Source organism: Brienomyrus brachyistius, chromosome 8 (genome assembly GCF_023856365.1).
Source record: "Brienomyrus brachyistius isolate T26 chromosome 8, BBRACH_0.4, whole genome shotgun sequence".
NCBI classification, from domain to species: Eukaryota; Metazoa; Chordata; class Actinopteri; order Osteoglossiformes; family Mormyridae; genus Brienomyrus; species Brienomyrus brachyistius.
The window spans coordinates 5052223-5072397 of NC_064540.1; the positions used below are offsets into that span (position 1 = coordinate 5052223).

Genomic DNA, 20175 nt, shown 5'->3' on the forward strand with positions numbered 1-20175 from the left:
ATGTTCTTAAAGGCACACGGCCAGGACCAGCGGACCTCGTCCGTTATAGACAATATTCCATTATAAGTGAGTTCAATATAACTGGATTTTACTGTAGAATACACTAATCAGCTGTAACATTAAAATTACCTACCTGATGTTGTGTAGGTCAAAGGTGGGCAATCTTATCCAGAAAGAGCTGTTGCGTTTGTGGATTATCACTATAATTCCCTTAATTAGATTACTAATTATTGGACTGATTAGCTGAAGAGTCCTCGCACCTGGGTTTGGACTGGTGACCTAAAGGTTATCCCAAAAAGCTGCATTCATACCGACCCTTTGGAGATAAGATTGGCCACCCCTGGTGTATGCCCCCCCCCGTGCCACCAAAATTGCTCTCACCTATTGAAGCATGAACTCCAAAAGACCTCTGAAGGTGTCCTGTGGTCCCCATCACCAAGACATTAGCAACAGGTCCTTAGTCCTGTCAGTTGCGAGGTGAGGCTTCCATGGATCGGACTTGTTTGTCCTGAACATCTCGCAGATGCTGAATAGGATTGATATCTGGGTAATTTGGAATTTGGAAGTCAACACCTTGAACTCTTTTCATGTTCCTCAGGTTTTTGCAGTGTGGTATTATCTTGCTGAAGGAGGCCCCTGCCATTGCGGAATACCACTGCCATGAAGGGGTGTACCTGGTATGCAATAAAGGGTTACGGTAGTACATGTCATCCACATCAATACCAGGATCCAAGATTTCCCAGCAGAACATTGCCCAGAACATCATACTGCCTCCCCTGGCTTGCTTTCTTCCCACAATGCATCCTGGTGCCATTTCTTCCCCAGGTAAATGATGCACACACACCTAGCCGTCCTCATGATGTAACAGTAAACATGACTCATCAGACCAGGCCACATTTTTCCATTGCTCCATGGTCCAGTTCTGAAGCTCACATGCCCATTGTAGGTGCTTTCGGTGGTGGACAGGGGTCACCATGAGCACTCGGACTGGTCTGTTACTACACAGCCCCAGACACAGTAAGCTGTGATGCACTGTGTTCTGACACCTTTCTGTCACAGCCAGCATTTACTTTTTCAGCGATTTGTGCTATAGTAGCTCTCCTGTGGGATTGGCCCAGACGGGCTAGATTCCGCTACCCACATGCATCAGTGTACCTTGGGCAGCCATGACCCTGTTGCGGTTCCACCTGTGGCCTTTCTCTGGTACCACTTTTGACAGGAACTACCACTGCACATCGGAACACCCCGCAAGTCTTGCCATCTGCGAGATGATCCGACCCAGTTATCAAGCCGTCACAGTTTAACCTTATCGAAGTGGCTTAGATGCTCATGATTGCCCATTTTTCCTGCTTCCAACACATCATCTTCCAGAACTGACTGTTCACTTGCCTAATATATAATGGCACCCTTGACAGGTGCCATTGTAATGAGATATTAAACATTATTCACTTCACCTGTCAGAGGTTTTAATGTTATGGAAGATTAGTGAAAACAGTAAGTGCAAAACCTTTTTATTTCTGTGTATTATATTAAATGTAAGGGCATTTGCAGAAAATTATTGTAGCAGGAAACCAAGTCTACAGTGAGAATATTCTCACTCTGGATTTTTACTTGCTATTTTATACTTGCTCAGAGCTGTATATTGCTAATTGTAGAGTTTTAAGGCTGCTTCATCTTGGACTTTTCAAAGGCGTAACCTTAACCTAAACCCTGACCCTTTCTCTGACATTGTAATGAAGTCCAACAGCCCCTGTGTTGTCTTTACCATATTTATGACCCATTAGCAGGATGCTGCGTTCGGAACATAGATTAACATTAACTGTTAGCTAAATGTCATTCAGTTTAACAGCTTTAACTGGTCTTATGATAAGATTTTCTTAGTCTTCTAAGAAACTGTGCGAAAAACAGCTTTCTGGCCTTGTATTGATGGTGATAACAATCCCTTTGTTTAATTATTTTTATTTAGGTATTTATTTTTTCTCAAATACCCCTGTTAGGCTGTTGGCGATGATCCTTCTGGGACAATTAACATCTGTTTACCGTGGCTTAAGGGATCTGCTGACATTTCGCGCTCCACAGGGCCTCGTCACGGAAACAGAGCGAATGCTTGAGCGAGACAGACCTGTCCCCATCAGTCCTCATTAGGAGCTGCTGAGAAAAGGTTAATGGCAACAGGACCCATGTTTTGAAAGAGCTTTTGGGCGTACAAGACACTTATTAAGCACCCTAATGGGACAGTGGATAAAGTTCAGTGAAACGAAATAGGCCTCATTCGGAGACCCGTGTGGCTGACAGCCTCTGCCGAGTATTGAGCACCTTAACAAAAAGCCCGAAGGAAATGCTACGATGAGCAGCAAGTCTGTCATTTGGAGAAGAATCTTCAGGGCCTCAGTTCTTCACTGAGTAGTTATCGTACGGACCTGTCAGGTCAGCAACATACGAATATAATGCCCAATAATAATTTATGCCATAACAAAATCCTGCCACTTTGTCAAAAACATGGTATTTATCTTCAACCCCGGAGAGTGCATATTGTAGATTATGTAACTCTATTCAGTTTTTATATTCTATTTTCTATTTTATTTTAAATTTAGTTTTACGTGATTTTTTTGCCAGTGATTTATTACCTTTTCATCAAGTTCTCATCCTCTCTACTGTGTCTCTGTCTATCTGTGCAGTTGGAACAGAAGCAAATTCCCTCCAGGATCAATAAAGCTTTTCTGATTTTGATTTTGCCCCTCTGAACTGCCCCTCCTTTTTTTGCTGTCCTCATTAGGAGCTGCTGAGAAAAGGTTAATGGCAACAGGACCCATGTTTTGAAAGAGCTTTTGGGCGTACAAGACACTTATTAAGCACCCTAATGGGACAGTGGATAAAGTTCAGTGAAACGAAATAGGCCTCATTCGGAGACCCGTGTGGCTGACAGCCTCTGCCGAGTATTGAGCACCTTAACAAAAAGCCCGAAGGAAATGCTACGATGAGCAGCAAGTCTGTCATTTGGAGAAGAATCTTCAGGGCCTCAGTTCTTCACTGAGTAGTTATCGTACGGACCTGTCAGGTCAGCAACATACGAATATAATGCCCAATAATAATTTATGCCATAACAAAATCCTGCCACTTTGTCAAAAACATGGTATTTATCTTCAACCCCGGAGAGTGCATATTGTAGATTATGTAACTCTATTCAGTTTTTATATTCTATTTTCTATTTTATTTTAAATTTAGTTTTACGTGATTTTTTTGCCAGTGATTTATTACCTTTTCATCAAGTTCTCATCCTCTCTACTGTGTCTCTGTCTATCTGTGCAGTTGGAACAGAAGCAAATTCCCTCCAGGATCAATAAAGCTTTTCTGATTTTGATTTTGCCCCTCTGAACTGCCCCTCCTTTTTTTGCTGCCGATATTCAGCATGTCAACATCCAGCAGTTGTCATATCGGACCTTTAGTCAAATTTCTGAAGAATGAAAACGGCGACCTCTAACGCTTTATGTAATAAAGTGCATAATAAATTATTCCATATAACAATCACATATGAATTAAGCAAGAATAAAGCTTTTGGTGTGACTTTTGTCCTGAGGTGGTGTATTCCTCTGTTGCTGTGGTCAGAAGGTCTGTCAGAGGGATTTCACTGCTGGGCCCTTGACCCCATTTGCTCCAGGGATCCTGTGTGATCCTGCTCTCAAAACTGTGCATCATTTCGAATAAATGCATCTACTGAATAAATGAATTGAAGACAGAAATGATTTTATACATTGATATATTGGTCTCATTTTCAGCTACAATTTCTGACTATAAAGAGCACTTACCAAGAAAAATGAAACACATTTTAAGAAAAATGAAATGTGTTTATTGTATCCCGTGTAAGAATACAGTCTTCAGAAAACATTAAAATATGATGAATTTTCAAAGAATTATTGGAAATATACAAGCAGCCGATGTGTAGCAGTGCACATATTTGATTTGTGGCTTCAGTTTTTCAAATGTTAGTAAAAGGTTTTCATTCAAGCTATGTACACATTTTATTATGTAATAGGAAAACGGATCTATGTAACAATGAATGGTCAAATTTAGCTTCATATGACTTCGTGCCTTTGTACATTAGTGTCTGAAAATACATATAGAAGAGTTATCAGGGTCCTTAAACATTACGTGATTTAATCAAGAAACCTAATGACAGTTTTTCAAATGTTTAAAAAACTCTCCGTCTGACTAAGCAGCTGTTAGGCTGCAGTCAGTTTCTTGGGTTGAATGTGAGTATGTGCTTGGTTTTATTTGCTAAACCTAATAATTTTTTGTGCATTTCTTTAATTTAATTATATTAAATGTTTTAAAACCATCTGCCCCTCCACTATTTTGGTTATCAAAAGGCATCGTGGTTGCTAATATCATAAAATATCATAAAACTCAGTTATATTGAGCATCTTGTTCATTAAGTAAAGCATGTTTTGGGATATTGGCGAATTGTGCACTATCAAACATACTTGTGATACATAATCAGAGAAGATGAATTACACAATTTGAAATATTTCAGTCATTGAATTTTGCACTCTAAAGTTCCAACATCAACGGGTAGATTAATAACCATTCTTTCTTCTTTTGAGTAGAAACGGAGGGGAAAAACTGAATGAGCCAGTGTTTCCCAGCCAGATAAGAATCAAATATACCATTCTTTAGTTACTGAATAATAAAAAAATGTTGAATATTATTAGGATGGCACCTTGCCTCAGCATGTAGCACTCTTGCGTCAGACTGTATCCTGCCCCTGGGTTTCCCACCGCAGTCAACAAACATGTGGGTAGGCTAATTAGCTTCTCTACACTGCCTGTACTGTGTGTGTGCCCTGCAATGGACTGGCACTCTGTCCAAGGTGTACTCTCCGGCTGTGTGCCCTGAGCTGCCTGGAACAGGGTCCATCTATCCCCCCCCCCCCCCCCAACCTGCTGTAACCCTACACTGGATAAACAATTAGATGATGGATGGATATTTATTATTAGAAATGATTTGGAAACATTACACTGTCTCTTTCAGCACAGTTGGCGAATGTGAAATATACAGAACTCTTATTCAGCCGTAATTGATAGACAGAAATTAAACATTAAAAATGTAATAATTTAAAAAAAAGGTAAATGCATATCACAAAAAGAAATAAAGCCTGGAGTTGGTGAAACCATCTTGATCTTACAAACATTACACAATTTACATAATAACCATTCAAAAAACACTGCCAAGTATACAATGTGATACCAGTGCACATATAACAGGGACCAAATGCTGGATCAATTGTATTATGTATATTATTGTATAATGATTGTCTATTGTCACATGGTTTGAGGAGCGTCTTACACAAGTAGCACTTTCTACTGAGAGAAAAAGAAAGCAAGACTGGAAAAATGGTGGCGATCACAGGGGACTCATTTCCGAGTCAGTAGCTCGTTCTCCAAATCCTCCAGTCTGGCTGTCAGAACAGCCAGTGAGAGCGGTTAAGGAACATCGTGAATATTCACGTGCTGTGGTGCAGCCACATAGACAAACACACGGGAACAGAGTGTAACTTGAAATGAACACAAAACATACTGTGTGACATAGACCATTCATTTTGGAGCGTTCATCTAATATTTATCTGGATAAACAGAGCAATAGGGCAATATATGTTATATTAACACAATAATACTAATAGCTTTTAAATACATTTTAAATGTTTAAATGCAAGTATTACATACGTTAATGCTTGTCCATATAATTCAGTTTTATTTGCTGTACTTTCCCATTCTGTTGTAGCTGGCAATGAGTTAGCAAAACGAATAGAGCTGTAGATGAACATATCAACAATTAACAGAATATATTTTGTCAAACTTCTAAATGAGGTAGAAACAACATCAGAGGAGAGGAAATCTGATCTAACTGGTCTGCTAATTGGTTTACATAATTCTAGTACCGAAACAAACAATTTTCTAAAATAGCCAAAATATATGTTTATTTTGTGTTTTTTTTTTTTTTACATTAAATTGGTCTAAATTTCACTAAAATACCTCACACATGTTATGTTGGGTGGTTGTCTCTTTAACTTTTATTATTTTAATTATGTACATATAAATATATACAATTAATAACTCACTTAATTGTGCTGATGGTGGATAGAACATTAGTCTGTATTTATTGCTGAATGTTTTGACTCCAGTCTGTTCTTCGTAGGTGTGTAATACAGCACCGAAAAATCACAAAAATCACAATATTTTACTAACGATGTGCTCTTACTTACTGCGGGCTGGTTGCTAAGGCCATGCGGAAGTTGGCTGCATGTATGACTGACTGGCGCTTTATTGACACAGTAAAGTTTACGTAGGCATTCAGCCAGCCCTTTACAATCGCTAAAAAGTAGAAGGCTTTTAAAATTCACTGCAATAGGAGCACCATTGTACCTCCCGCTGCCTCACCCTAATAATGGGCGCAGGAGAAAACAAGTGAATCTTTAACGCAAAAATGACTGCAGGAATTCGCTTTCTCGGGGCCCGTCTGTTCCCCGGCTCCAGTATGGCACAGGGATCTACTTACCTGCTTTATTCTGATGAATGGTAGGTACTGAGGTATTTGCTGACAGGCTCTCACCAGGTCTGTCGACAAAGACTTATTGTGGCCCTTGCTCATAGGCATTATAATTCACTGTGATGGACCAAATGGATGTAATTCGTCTGCACAATGTCAAATTGTTAACTTCGTCAGGCAGATTTACCACTACCAGGAGACTCTGAAACAGCATCGAAACCCATATGTTACCCATATGCTAAATGTGTATATTATTTCTTTAGCCACTTTGAAATTTAATCTGATGCCGTATGTCTTAATTTATCCGAATGTAAATATGCCGGCTTGTCATTGTCAAGACGAATACATGGTCTGCAGGGAGTAGATCCCTGAAAGTTCACGCTGGATTTTGGTTGTAAAAAGAAGGCAAAAGGATATGTTTTTGTGTCAGCTGATCCAAAGCAAGCATGGTGGTCTGCTGGAACTCCACCTGGCTCTCACAGGTGCATGGATCCTTCACCTCTATCTCTCCCTGACTTTCCTCTGAAGGAAGACATGCAGGTCAATGGGCGAGCACCTCCATGCATCCCACAGCCGCCCTCCCGAAGCGAGTCAGATAACCTTCTTTTCAAAAAACTCTACCGCAGGTTTCACAGTCCCCCCTCTAGGTGGCAGTAGAGACCTGTGTTAAGATGCACACGGTACTATACCTGCACAGACGTTGAGCTTCAGGTTCTCTGCAATCTGTCCGATGGCAGAGAAGTCGGTGGCGTAGAAGAAGTGCTTCTCGAGGGGTTCCGAGGCAATCTCACGCAGCTCGTCCTCGACCGCCTTCCCAACGCCCACAGCGTACATCGTGATGCCTGACGCCCACAAAACGATAAACCCTCACTTTTTGGATGAAGAAGTTTCTTCACTACACATTGATAATATACTACAGAACCTGCACCCTAATTACTAATCCATCTACCTAATTAAAAAATACTACATAGCATCAGGCTCATACAAGAAAAATGATTAATGTTATGTAAAATGTTCAAAAGAACATTGGCTTCCCCTGTTACCTGAATCTGGTTTTTTATGTCCAGAAAATCTGCAAATTTCTCTCAGTAGTCACATACATCAGGTAATTAATTGCTTATCAAGGCCCTAATTACTTGAATTAAGTATGTTACTATCAGAACTTAAACAGAAAAGCCTTTCGTGAAAAGAATCGCCCGACAATGTTTAATGTGTGTTACACAGCTTCAGTTCAGCTTTGATCTAAGAGTAAGTGACAGAACTTATCCTGCTTACCTGCATCCTTTGCATTTTTTGCCCATTCTGTGATGTCGTCTTGGGAGCGGCCGTCCGTGAAGACCAGGCCCACTTTGGGGATGTTCTTGTTGGCCACACGGGCACCCTCAGCCTCTGAAAAGCTGTTCTCCACCATGTGTTTCAGTGCCAGGCCCGTCATGGTGCCTTTCTCCATGTACTCCACCTTCCTCACCGCATCCTTGATGTCCTGGGCATTGGTGAAGCTGTTCAGGGTGAACTCAGTGCGGACACGGCTGGAATACTGCACCAGGCCAATCCGAGTGCCGTGGGACGACACATCCAGGGAGTCCACAACCTGGTTCACAAACTGCTTGACGAGCTCGAAGTTCTGAGGCCTCACGCTCTTGGAGCCATCAATGAGCATTACCAGGTCGATATTTGCAGATCTGCAAGCTGTAGAGGGCAAATAGTTAAATATCTGACTGTCACAGACTGTAAACTTACAAATTTCCATCCATCTTCCCACCACTCATCAAGTATATAGCCAAATCCAGACAACATAGGACGCAAGGCAGGGATACGCTCTAAATGGGATGTCAGCTCATTGCAAGGCATATGCATACACAGTCACATATGTAGCTTCATCTTGGCCAGGATCTCCCACACCTTGTGTCCCGTGCATCTTCTCTACACTCACTGCAACCTTCTACTGGTTACCCAACAGTGGAAAAATTTGTGATGTCTTTTTTTAACATGATTTCATTTAATCAGACTCTGACTCCTATTCGTTGTACTGTGGTGTGGATGTTTGCTAGAACTTTCCTTGTGTTGTACCCTGCAGCCCTGGCTACCAAATAAACCAGGGTGACCTTCAGCTGCGACGGTTCACATACTGCCGCATGTCTTGCCGTCATCCTGCAGCACCTGACCCTCGGGGCAGATGCAGTAGTAAGAGCCTGGGGCGCTGACACACTGGTGCTGGCAGCCATGCTCCACAACATTGCACAGGTTCTCCCCTGAGGAGAAATGCAAACATAGGTGTGTGCCTGGTTCTGACAGCCAGACTGGAGGATTTGGAGAACGAGCTACTGACTCGGAAATGAGTCCCCTGTGATCACCACCATTTTACTTGTGTAAGATGGTCCTCAAACCATGTGACAATAGACTATCATTATACAATAATATACATAATACAATTGATCCAGAACATAGTTTTACCATATGGCATAGGTAGGCAATTGCTTGGGGTCTCGTCTACCAATGCGCCATGTGAATGTCTGTTTTCTGTCTTTTTAACTTGACTCCATTTAAAAATAGGACACACCCAAAATAAAATGTTTATCACCCTTGAACCGCTTATACTACAGTACATTCAACAAGGGCTGATTTAAATCCTGACAGTCACAAAATGTTGATAGAACACAAAGGGGTTTCCAAAAGTGTTACGTATATGGACAGAAAATACTTTTCGCGCTGCCAAAATGATTTTGTGGTTTGTATCGGCATTATGAAGCATTTTGCTTAGTATGGCGACCGTGCAAACACAGAGGGTTGAAAGGCAGAATGTAAAGCAACACTTCATAAAAATCTTTTGTGAATCGGTACAGCAGCTCGACCCTAAATTTTGGAAAATAATTACAGTGTGTGGATAGTTTTTTCTCTTCTGCCCTGCGTATGTGAACTTATTGAATGCCTCTCTTATTTATTCTATAACTCCGCGAAAGAATGTTATGGGGGATAAACGTCACCGGAGCTGCACAAATGCTACATGCCACTGCATAATTAATAGGAATGATACTGTATAAGAACTACTCTGTGTGTTCCATCACTAAGCACAGCTCACTGGGCTTGGTAATACTTACTGGAATCAGACAGTGACATGTTTGTGAGGAGCTAAATTGGACATAGATACAGAGGCGTGATTTTTTTTTTGAGAGGAACGGAAAAGAAAACACAACACTTTGGAAAGAGTTTACACTTAACCACATGCAGCATGCAGTTCAGTTTGGTTGAAGGTGCCTGCTGTCTGACTCATACACCAACGTGTGTCTTTATTTTCATAAGCCAAATAAAGATGGCAGGACACTCTCACTCATGCCAACAATAGCTCTCACATCGTATCTTATATTATTTTGTCGGCACGGCATAGTTTTACTGTCAGAAGTCCATCTTTCCCTCTGATAAAGATGCGAGATGGTTCTGTTCTCCGCCACGTCGAATACTTACGCTGACAGTCCTTCCCGTTCTCCTGAAGTACGAATCCTTCGTCGCACCGGCAAAAAAAGCCACTGAGGACACTGACGCACTCGTGCTGACAGCTGTGATTCCCGAAGGAGCAGTAGTTGATCACTGAAGAGAGAAAAGAGACACTGAGTAGAAATGACAAGTCTAGTAAGAACGGCAATATTTTTTATGCTTTTCTGTTAGCGCGAACGTTTCACAATAGAATGGAGACCCATAATAGAAATGGAGACCTTCTGTCTTCTGGAGGCAGAATCAAATGCAATATAAAAAAGCATAAACCACATAACTGCTGGACAGTATAAAACTTGTTTGTCTTGGTGTGTGAGCCTGTAATCTTCACAAGAGCAGAAAATGTTTACCATTAAGGAAATAATAGACAACTAGGCACTGCAGTCCCCCAAATCCACAGGTGATATGTTGCAAGAGATACACAGGTGCCCAAAACCCCAGGTAAGAACGAATCATCCACAAACCCCATATCCAATATGATTTTTGTGTACATGCATATGATAAAGTTTAATTGATATGTTACGCACAGTAAAACAACCTGACATTAAATTCAGTAATAACTTTACAGTACTGTACTCTCTCAAATGAATGGGATTTTGACATTTTAGCCTAATTCTCAAGAGACAACAGAGCAATGACAAAATGTATATCAAGGGATCACGGAGCACTGAAAAGCACGCTTCGAATATCCCTCAAAGGATGAAGTAACAATGAAAAAACATACTGTCACACATTTTACAATGACAAATATTGTGTGTATCATGTGCCTGTACATGGTCTGTAATGAGAAAATTTAATTTGTTAAAAGATATCTTAGACTATTGCGGGTATTCACCAGCATCCAGCTTGTACTCGCTTAGCACAAGGTTTGAAACTTATGAACTATTAATCTCTGGAATTTCTTCTTTTTCCGGACTACGGTAAACTGCAAAGAACTGCAGCTAAGGGGCTCACACTGTATATTAACTTGTTTATAAACTTAAACCTCTCATGGAGAAAATTCCAGAAGATACCAGGTAATTTATTTCAAAATGTATTTATGATTCACCAAAACAGAGTGAACAAAAATGTTTTTAATAATTACTTGCATGATTTTTTTTTTGTGAGGTGTTTTCCTGGGTAGTGTCATACGTATCTGTAGAAATGAGTAGGTAAAATGATTGACTTTGAAAGGCAGGTGACATGGCGGCTTTGGTGTTCATTAAAATTTATCCGTGGCACATAAGCTTGAGTAAGCGATTCCAGGCTCACAGTGAGTTGCCCAGTTTCACATCACTCACCCTGCTCACATTCCCCACTTTGGCTCTGTTTAAAAATGTAGATTTGGCAGCTTGGCTTAATTTAACTAAAGATATGTTGTATATATAACCATAATTGTTGAATAGTAATTTTCATTGTAATAAATACACTGACCAGGGTAAGGGGTTGTAATGGAGCTGGAGAGATGGATGGATGAATGGATGGATGGACGGAAATTACATTTTTTTCAGGGTATATTATTTCTAAACTATTTGGGAAATACATTTTTCTTTGTCCGCCATATTAATTTAATGGACTAATATTTTCTTGAAACGTGAAAAGGTTCAGTTTTTACATACAGATCTTTCCTGATGAAATGAAAGGGTGACTGAATGTTTGTGTGAGAGTGTAATAGTGCTGTCAGTTCTCTGGTGGCCACTGACTTGTGCAGGTCCGTTTGTCTCGGTTGAGGTTGTAACCAGTCCTGCAGCTGCATGCGAAGGAACCAGGGGAGCTGGTGCAGATCTGCTCGCAGTTGTGCTTCCCTTCCGCACAGAGGTCCACCGCTGCAAGACACACGGTCTCAGTTCCACAATAACAAATACCACAGTCTTCATCCTTAGCATTTACTGCTCCGCAGTCTTAGTCATTTCCAGGTCAGTATCCCTGCAACAACAGGCCACGTCTCAAGGGTACAAACAAGCTCGAGGAGACACATCCTGTCAGATACATTGATATCTTAACATACCATAGGTCACATGATGCCATGAAGAATAAGGAGTAAAAGAGGTTTCATGACTGGTGACCAGAACGGAGCGTCCATTCTACAGACCCACAGGTAGAAACAGGCCCTTGAATTATTTTCGTTGGGAAGCCAAACTCAAGTTTCACCATGTCAGCTGGGGCCATTTTCAAAAGATTATTTCTATGTTCCATGAAAGCCACAATAATAGACATGTTATATTTTACTATATAGCTATTATTAATTCAAATAAAGATTTGTAGGCATAAATCTGTTCATCTTCATATACTTAAGCATAAAACTTTACCCGTTTTTTTCTCTTCCATTTTTATGATCACGCAGGCCAGTAGAAATAGCTCTGCTGGTTAGACATGGTCCGGTATGCCGGACAGCATTTGCCCGGGTGTGCGCTGGACATTCAGGTACTTCATCCAACTTAAGCCAAGCTCCCATGTGGAAGAAAGCGAGTTCAACAGAGCTTGTCAGCTTTAGAGCTACTTGAATCAGCATTTCCTAGTGGGCCAAAGTGTTGGAAGGTTTTTTTTAAGAGCATTACAGCACTTCTGCATGACACTAACTATGTACTAGTCCAGGTGAACCAGTTTGGCTTATTTTCCAAATATGACCGGCATTAGCTCTTCAAGGATTTCTGGGTAGTCGGTACAGACTACTGCCCGTCAAGGCAGGATCTGAAAGCCATGAACGCAAACCAGTGTCTCCCAGTCCGGCCCTCAGGATCCACAGCCAGTCTATGGTTTTGCTCCCTCCGAGCTCCCTGCCAAACAGTCCACATTTTTGCTTCCTCAAAAATATGAATTCTCTGTGAGTCCCCAAGGACCAGATTGGGAAATACTGATGTCGACCATTACTTAGCTGAATGTTTCACCAGAGTGGATCCTGACAGTGAGCTGCACTGAAAGTGTCAAATAGTAGGAGTTTTTTGAACAATTGGTGCCAGTTCTTAGAAAACTTATGACGGGGGCCTCTGCCCTTACATTAAATTTTTCCAATCACTTTAGAGCTCTTTAATTCAGCGAACAGAATGGAAAAATGGCCATCAAAAAGCATTTAGCTGTTGTTGCAATCTCTTATCGATGCTTTTCTGGAATGAACAGTCAACAACTTGGAGCAATTTGCTTCAAAAATTATGTTAATCGGTTATACAATTGGCTCTGTTTGGTATCGGGATCAGATTAATCCCAGAATAGAAAATTAGGAACATTGTTTCCATTCGAAGTTATGTTCTTTTTTACTTGAAGCAAGCGGGCTCTAATTGGGGTGTATAGCATTCCAGGACTGTTTTGGCACCAGATTAAAGAGGCACCATGTCCTCACTGCTAATATAACGACAACAGGGGCTCATGTGCTTAATGTGCACATGAAGGTCTCCACCTTCACACAGTACAGAATCACTTCCTGCTTCACCGTGATCTTTATAATGTTAGATCTGTCGGTGAGCCTTAAAAACAACATGTCGTCCTGTCAGTAACGTGTGATTGTTTTTCGAAGTCTTATCCAAACATTACATTACCAGTGTGCTATTGCTTTAAGTTAGACCTGAACTTGTTGGTCAGGCACCTATTTCTGCCAGCAAATGTCCCATAAATCAAGGTGCAAATGCAAAACACAAATACCAGAATGGTTTTCCATCAGACTTATTTTAATGAGACACACTTTCTCTACTAATCTCTCAATCTAGAAAAGTTAATGGTAGCCCGGTTAACAAAGTAATAACTATTTTTACAATGATTTCAGAAATGGGAATATTTTTTTTTACATGTGTTTTTTTTTTCATCTTTAATCTTTAATTTAGTAAAAAAATATAAGCAAAAAAGTGAAAAACATAAAGGTATGATTCAAATCACCTGTGGCCTGTACTACAGAGCTGGGTTACTGGCTTATCGGGGTAACGTGTCGGATTGCTAAGAAGGTGGTCTGGGGAAAATGTAAGTGAACGAATATGAAGTCCATTTAAACTGTGGTACCTTAAATCCGATAAGCCAGTAACTGACTTCGTAGTACAGGCCACTGGCTTAACATGACATATTGCACCAAGCCTAATCTCAGCTAAACTTACGCATGTGTGACCCAGGCCTGTATGCAGAACTAAATTTCAGCAGGGAGGCTACCTTATCGATAGGTCCCTTTTGGTAGTTTTCCCAGGTGGGGGGAGGGAGGTGTTGAACACCCCCTCGGTAGATTGTGCCTGTCGAGCAGCCAAGGCTAATTTTGCTACTTGCCTATATGTCTGGTGTGACCTAATTATCTCAGGGAATATCTCATGTGACCTCATTCGCGAAAAAACACATACATCTTAGGTGAGTCAGCGATACTGAATTTAGGTCACCTGAGCAGGTCCTGCCGTCAGAATTCAGCCGATACCCAGGGAAACACTTGCAGTGGTAGGATCCTGATGAACTCTCACAAATGTGCTCGCAGCCATGGCTTGGCTCCAGGCAGGGGTCCACCTCTGCAGACATATCAAGTATCAGCCCACGTCACTGAGGGATCTCGAATAACTTCTCTACCCATCCCCGGCATTCTTGCTACAGCAGAAGGTTGCTTCACTACTCCATGAAGAGGAGAAGGCTACCTTTATCACACAGCTCTCCCCGGAACTGCTTCCCAAACTGGTGGATGAGGTCGAAGGACTCGACCAGAAACACATGGCTCTCCAAAGGTCTTGAGGCCATGGCACGTAGGGAGCTCATGTCTGCCCTGGCCACGCCCACGGCGAAAATCTCAATTCCTTTCTGCCTGGCGGCCAGAGCCACCTCAGCCACGCGATCCTGGGGTCTCCCATCCGTCACGATCACCGCGACATCAGGGACATTGGGCCTGGCACCCTCCATGGCCGAGAAGGCCACAGTCATGGTGTACTGAATGGCCAGACCCGTCATGGTGCCCTGTGCCAGGGGGATGATTTCGTTGATGCTCTTGACCATGTCTTCCACTCTTGCGAAGGTGCTGAGAGAGAAGACAGTCTGGACTTGGCTGGAGTATTGAACCACGCCCACCCGTGTGCCATTGGGGCCCACATCTAGAGTCTGGATGATGTTGATCATGAACTTGCGCATGGTCTCAAATTCATGAGGACGCACACTCCGGGAGCTGTCAATGATGAACACGAGATCCACAGACTTGCACTTCTGGGCTGTATCTGTTGATTTACAAGAGCATAAAACTTCACTTTGAGACTGTCACATCTTTACATTGTAGTTTTATTAGCAAGCGTTCGCATCATCCTTACAGCTCCTTACATGGGTCACAATTGAATAAAAGTTTTAATTGACTACACAATGCGAGTGAATGACACCAACCTGTCTGTGGCCTGGCTTTCGAAGAGGCAGCCAAGCAAAGGAGAGACAGACAGATCCATAGCAGACTCATGTTTGAACCTTAGCTTGCTGCGTGTAAATGTCTTTGAGGTCCAGACGGCACTGTAAGGGAAACAAGCCTTTCACTGAGGTATCCCCACTGACACATGCATTCCTGAATTGCGTCTTCCATAAAAAAATTATCCCTAACAGATGTCGGGAAGGAACTGCATGTAACATATAGCACATTGCTACCTGCAGGCCTGTCCGACTTTTAAAGCATATACTTGATGGAAGGCAAATCTTAAAGAGCTCATGAACTAACAGTGGTTAGCCAAACATTTTTTAAATATGAAGTGCTGTTATTGTATCAGACCAAAGGATTTTCTCAGGAGCTTTTTTTTTTATATCACAGACACTCGCTAGGACCAGCTGAAATGGTTCCAGAAAAAGTAGCTTGATTCAGCTATTCACTAATTTTCAATGCATGCAATTTATTTTGAAAACAAATATACGTGCCACTTGGTGCAGCCAGGATGTTATAAATGAAGAAGTTTGTTCCACAGTGCAAGTGACCAGCCTGGATGTTATGACAGTTATCCATAGCTTCCATTAATTATCGTTAGAAGCCCCAGAGATGGAACGAGCACTTTCACTGAGCTGCCTTTAAGGGGTGCTACAGTGACTGGCCACTTGATGACGGGGGCCACTGGACAGAACAGAGGAACTATGAAGGTATATTTCCGTGGAATTCTGCAGGTCGACTAAGAAACACAGTGGATCATGTCAGTGGACACCAGGGCACGTCCACTGTGGAGATGGAGAGCATAACTCCGCAGCTCCTGCAGGGGTCCCCTCGCCTCCGCCGGCCCGGGATTCACAGCACCGCCTCTTCTGCTGCGCCACAAAGCGTCAGTGTGTCTGTTCCCCACACAGGCGCACCACTGAAAGAGCTCTGTTCCCTGGAGAACCCTAACTGGAACCTCTACTCTTATATACACAGCATATCCATTATATGTAAGAATATGTTAAAACATATACATTCTCTCTCATTCTCGCTTCGGGGCAGCTACTCCAGGAAGGGGAGTAATATCAAATAAATAGAACGACTATATAGCGATTCATGAATTTCTTAAAGTTTTCAAGACCAGTTTCAAGTCCCAGTCAAAGGATTAGCAAATCAGGATTTTCCCAGTATTTTATGCTTAAATGTTATATTATATGCTCTTTATAAAAAGGATGCAACCTATCAGGCCATATTAGGTAAAAGGTAAATATAAAGTGATCTAAATGGAGGCGTGTGCAGCGCTGAGTCTGTGATCGGAAGGTCACTGGTTCAGATACTGCGTCTGGCAGAGTGATGTCTCCGTTTGGCCCTTGAGCGAGGCCCCCATCCCTTATTGCTCCAGGGACAATCAGTGACCCCATCGCCTCATCCTGACTTATGCAGTTTTGGACAAAGGCATCTGCTAAATATATGCAATGAAATAATCACTCAGGCTCATTAAATTACAATATATGTCGTATATTAATCAGATCTTTCATCCTCACGAAAATTTAAAAAATTGGGGGAAAATTACAAAGCACTGTTCCATTAGCACATTCTTTTCAAGCTGCTAATGAGATTCTTTTGAAACAGGATATATTTATGCTCACATACTGAACTCTAATTTAGCTCTTTACCAGAACATATTTCTCTACAGCAATATATCCATTCATCCATCCATCCATCCACTTATCCTGGTCAGGTCATAGAATCTCCAACTATAAATGGCCTACTAAATATTTACACCACCAATTCAAGTAAAATACACTTAAACCACTCTTCTGGAGGCATGACACTGCAGGAAAAGGAAGTGTTCAGGTTTACCCTTCCATTCCATGCGTTCAGTTTGCTAATTTACTGGAGCGTAGCTTCCTTACGGACCTTAAATCACAGTCAGAATGACTGCATTACTCTTGCAGTAGCAAGTCGTATGTATGTAAGTTCCATGTTTATAGTCCATCATAGAGCTTCGTCTGGGGCGAGCTGAGAGTCAACCACGGTTCAGCCACAAGCCCTGAAGGCTTTTAAGTTTCTAGACATAACAAAGGCATATTTTTTTCAGCAGAGGTTAATTGAAGAACTATTTGCAACATATGGTACTTGCCAGTCATTGATAGGTCGACAAAGTCAGGGGACTGACCAATCAGTGCTCTTTTCCAGACGTCTAGTTGAACCTTAGTCAGTTAATTCGCTTCCTGTATCAGGTTTTATTTGTTCAATACGAAGGCGGCGTGAGAAGCGCGCACCTGGGGAACAGGTGACATTCTCGAGAGCAAATAAAGGTTCGGCCGCTTAGAGGACATGCTGCCTCTGGATGCTCAACACATCCGGGCTGGGGGAGAGTCACAGGGGGTAGCTGGAAAATTACTACACCTTTACATTACCTCCCTCCTCCAGAAACACCCTTAGGTCACAGACAGTATAGGCAAGACCGTGTGGAGCAAGGTGAAGGATTCAATGGCAAAGACAGCTGGGGATCTGAGCAGAAGGCGAGAAGTAGGTACCATGCAGGGGGGAATTTGAGATCAAGACTAGGGGAAGAGTCTGGACGGTCGAACTGAGACATGCAGCACCACAGCGAAGGGGTGGCAGAGGAGAGGCATGGCGGTGAGTCTACGGCTTTGTCTGGAAGGAAATCAGGAGTTTCCACTGAAAGGGCAGAAATCAGTGTGTAGCAGCAGAGAGAAACAGAGAAACAGGAAGAGAGGTAAACAGACGGACGGTTTGGCCAGGTTTGGGGCTCCGAGTCCAGTGCAAATACTGCGTGATGCTTCCACAAGCTTCCCCTTTAAATGATATTCAAGCCCCTTGGGAGCTCCCATGGGTAAATCATGCACAGTGAAGGTATTCTCTGCTGTTTCATAGAGCACGGTTAGGTTAGGAAGGCAGGAAAAGACTGTTACAGTCGCTGCAGCATGAATGACAGCCTTACAGGAGGCTTTGATTAATATCCTAACGGATTGAAAGCAGATGTTGACTCTGCTACTGTTTGAAGGTCCCTGTATTCACCTTCAGACAGCCCAGGAACACCTGGTTACATACCAGACAAAGGCTTATTGGCACCTTATTGCTCAGAACCTTCCCACGAGAAGCAATTCAAGGAACAACAGTCTGTGAAATAACTTCAAATTTTCAATTACTATGCAAAATTCATTTCATGTTCTTGTGCCGGTGGATCACGAAACCAAATTTACAGACTGTGGCATGTGCAAGGAGGTAGGAAGAAAGCCACTCACAAAACGTAACTACCATTAGCCTGGGTTGGCAAACTGGTGTCACAACTGCAAAGGGTCACTATGGAACATTTGCTAAGATATCGCTTTCAGATCCAATCCAAACTAAGCAAACTCGTGCGCGTAAGAACAACACAGGCGACCAACTCAGCATCATATTATCACTGTTACTAATTTCAGTTCTTCTGGAGCAGACCTTCCAGTAGACGATCTCGGTGAAAAATTACATAAATAATATATAAATACCCCAATTATTAAACATCAGTAACTAGTTTGTTCACACAACAGCGTAATGTTGACATGCCAATTTGCATTATAAATAATATTTTTCCGAGTTTTATCTAAAGCAGACGGAAAAAAAGGTTCAGTTAAATTGCAGTTAAATTACATCTGGTTGTCTTTCTATGTAGCATTTAAACGGCTTAGATGTTGGAAAAAAAATCACTTCGACAAGCTTCTATTTGCAAAATTGTGACATCAGTTGTTAAACTTTTCTAAAAGAACCCTGATATTGGCATCACCTGTGTGTGACAGAGTAAATGGAAACGACCGTTCTGCAAATAAATGCAGGATAATATATATATATTTATATATATATATATATATATATATATATATATATATATAATTATTATGTACAATTACAGATGTATATGTATCTAAAATTAATTGCTATATCATTACTTCAAATATAGGTACGGTTACTGAATAGCTGTATTAATATCGTAATAGCCTAAATCTTAAAAATAACCCGCGTTTTTTAATGAATGAATGATTATCTATTCCATCCTTTCTTTTCTTTTTAATTCACGCCCCCAGTGTCCATAGATACCCGCGATCCCACAGACCTGTACAACGCTGGAGTCGCGCTTACTCACCTGGGCGCACTACTGGGGAGAGCGGAGCCGCAACTGTTAAGGTGGGACAGGTAAATGTTGCACCTCGCGCACAAAAACTCCGCTAAAGTCTCCGCAAAATGTCCGGTGAAGGTCCACTGGCCACCAGCTTTATGGCACTGAAACATAAAATGATGAAGTCTTGTGAATAATAATAATAATTATTAAAAAGTCCCAGGTTAACGAATTTTATTTTATCGTTAGTCAGATTAAGTTGCTCTTTGCTATTGCTCTGCCTAGAGTGGACCGATAACTCGAAGTATGAGCAGGTATAAAACCTAAGCCAAAAGGGTTAAAAGTTTAGACCCCTCCCCTTTGAAATTCGAGTGGCCGGGTTCTTATTACTTTTAGGGAGGGTAGCTGAGCACTAGGTTGGGCGTTTTTTTTTTTTTTTTTAAAAATAGTTTAGATTATAATAGCCCATGTTATGCTGGTGCAAAGGTGAGATACTGTGAAATGGGTGGACAAAATGCAAATTTACTGGACAAGCACTACCCCAAAAGAACAATGAAGGGTTGTCTAGCATCATTAATATTACTAGGCAAACCTGAACTCCTATTAAGACCTGAAGTTGCTTCCATATCTCTCTTTTACACAGTTTACATCAAATAATTGTCTTTATTTGCGGGAGATCTTCAAGCCTTAACAAAGAGCGATAGTGGAGACAGTG

General features: G+C 41.7%; 1 protein-coding gene and 1 long non-coding RNA gene across 2 annotated transcripts; one reads left to right on the forward strand and one right to left on the reverse strand.

Moving 5' to 3' along the window:
• Positions 1–4965: 4965 nt before the first annotated feature.
• matn4 (matrilin 4) lies at positions 4966–19748 on the reverse strand. Its single transcript, XM_049022663.1, has 11 exons — positions 19488–19748; positions 15334–15453; positions 14607–15173; positions 14361–14483; positions 11715–11837; positions 10006–10128; positions 8673–8795; positions 7819–8232; positions 7233–7385; positions 6961–7065; positions 4966–5470 (listed from the first exon to the last, which is right to left on the reverse strand). The coding sequence occupies exons 2-11, from the start codon at positions 15401–15403 to the stop codon at positions 5412–5414; spliced, it is 1860 nt and encodes a 619-aa protein (XP_048878620.1). The 5' UTR covers positions 15404–15453; positions 19488–19748; the 3' UTR covers positions 4966–5411.
• Positions 6395–8653, forward strand: LOC125747453 (uncharacterized). Its single transcript, XR_007399310.1, has 2 exons — positions 6395–6572; positions 7964–8653. It is a non-coding gene; the product is annotated as an uncharacterized LOC125747453 (long non-coding RNA).
• Positions 19749–20175: the final 427 nt, after the last annotated feature.

Bases quoted from the DNA above. Each gene is read 5' to 3' on its own strand.
- matn4 (XM_049022663.1), bottom strand. From the start codon at position 15,403: ATGAGTCTGCTATGGATCTGTCTGTCTCTCCTTTGCTTGGCTGCCTCT. The intron at 10,129-11,714 runs GTCAGTGGCCAC...TTCTCTCTTCAG, and splicing joins AGACAAACGGACCTGCACAA to TGATCAACTACTGCTCCTTC. The intron at 7,066-7,232 runs GTATAGTACCGT...GTCTTCCTTCAG, and splicing joins GAAGCTCAACGTCTGTGCAG to AGGAAAGTCAGGGAGAGATA.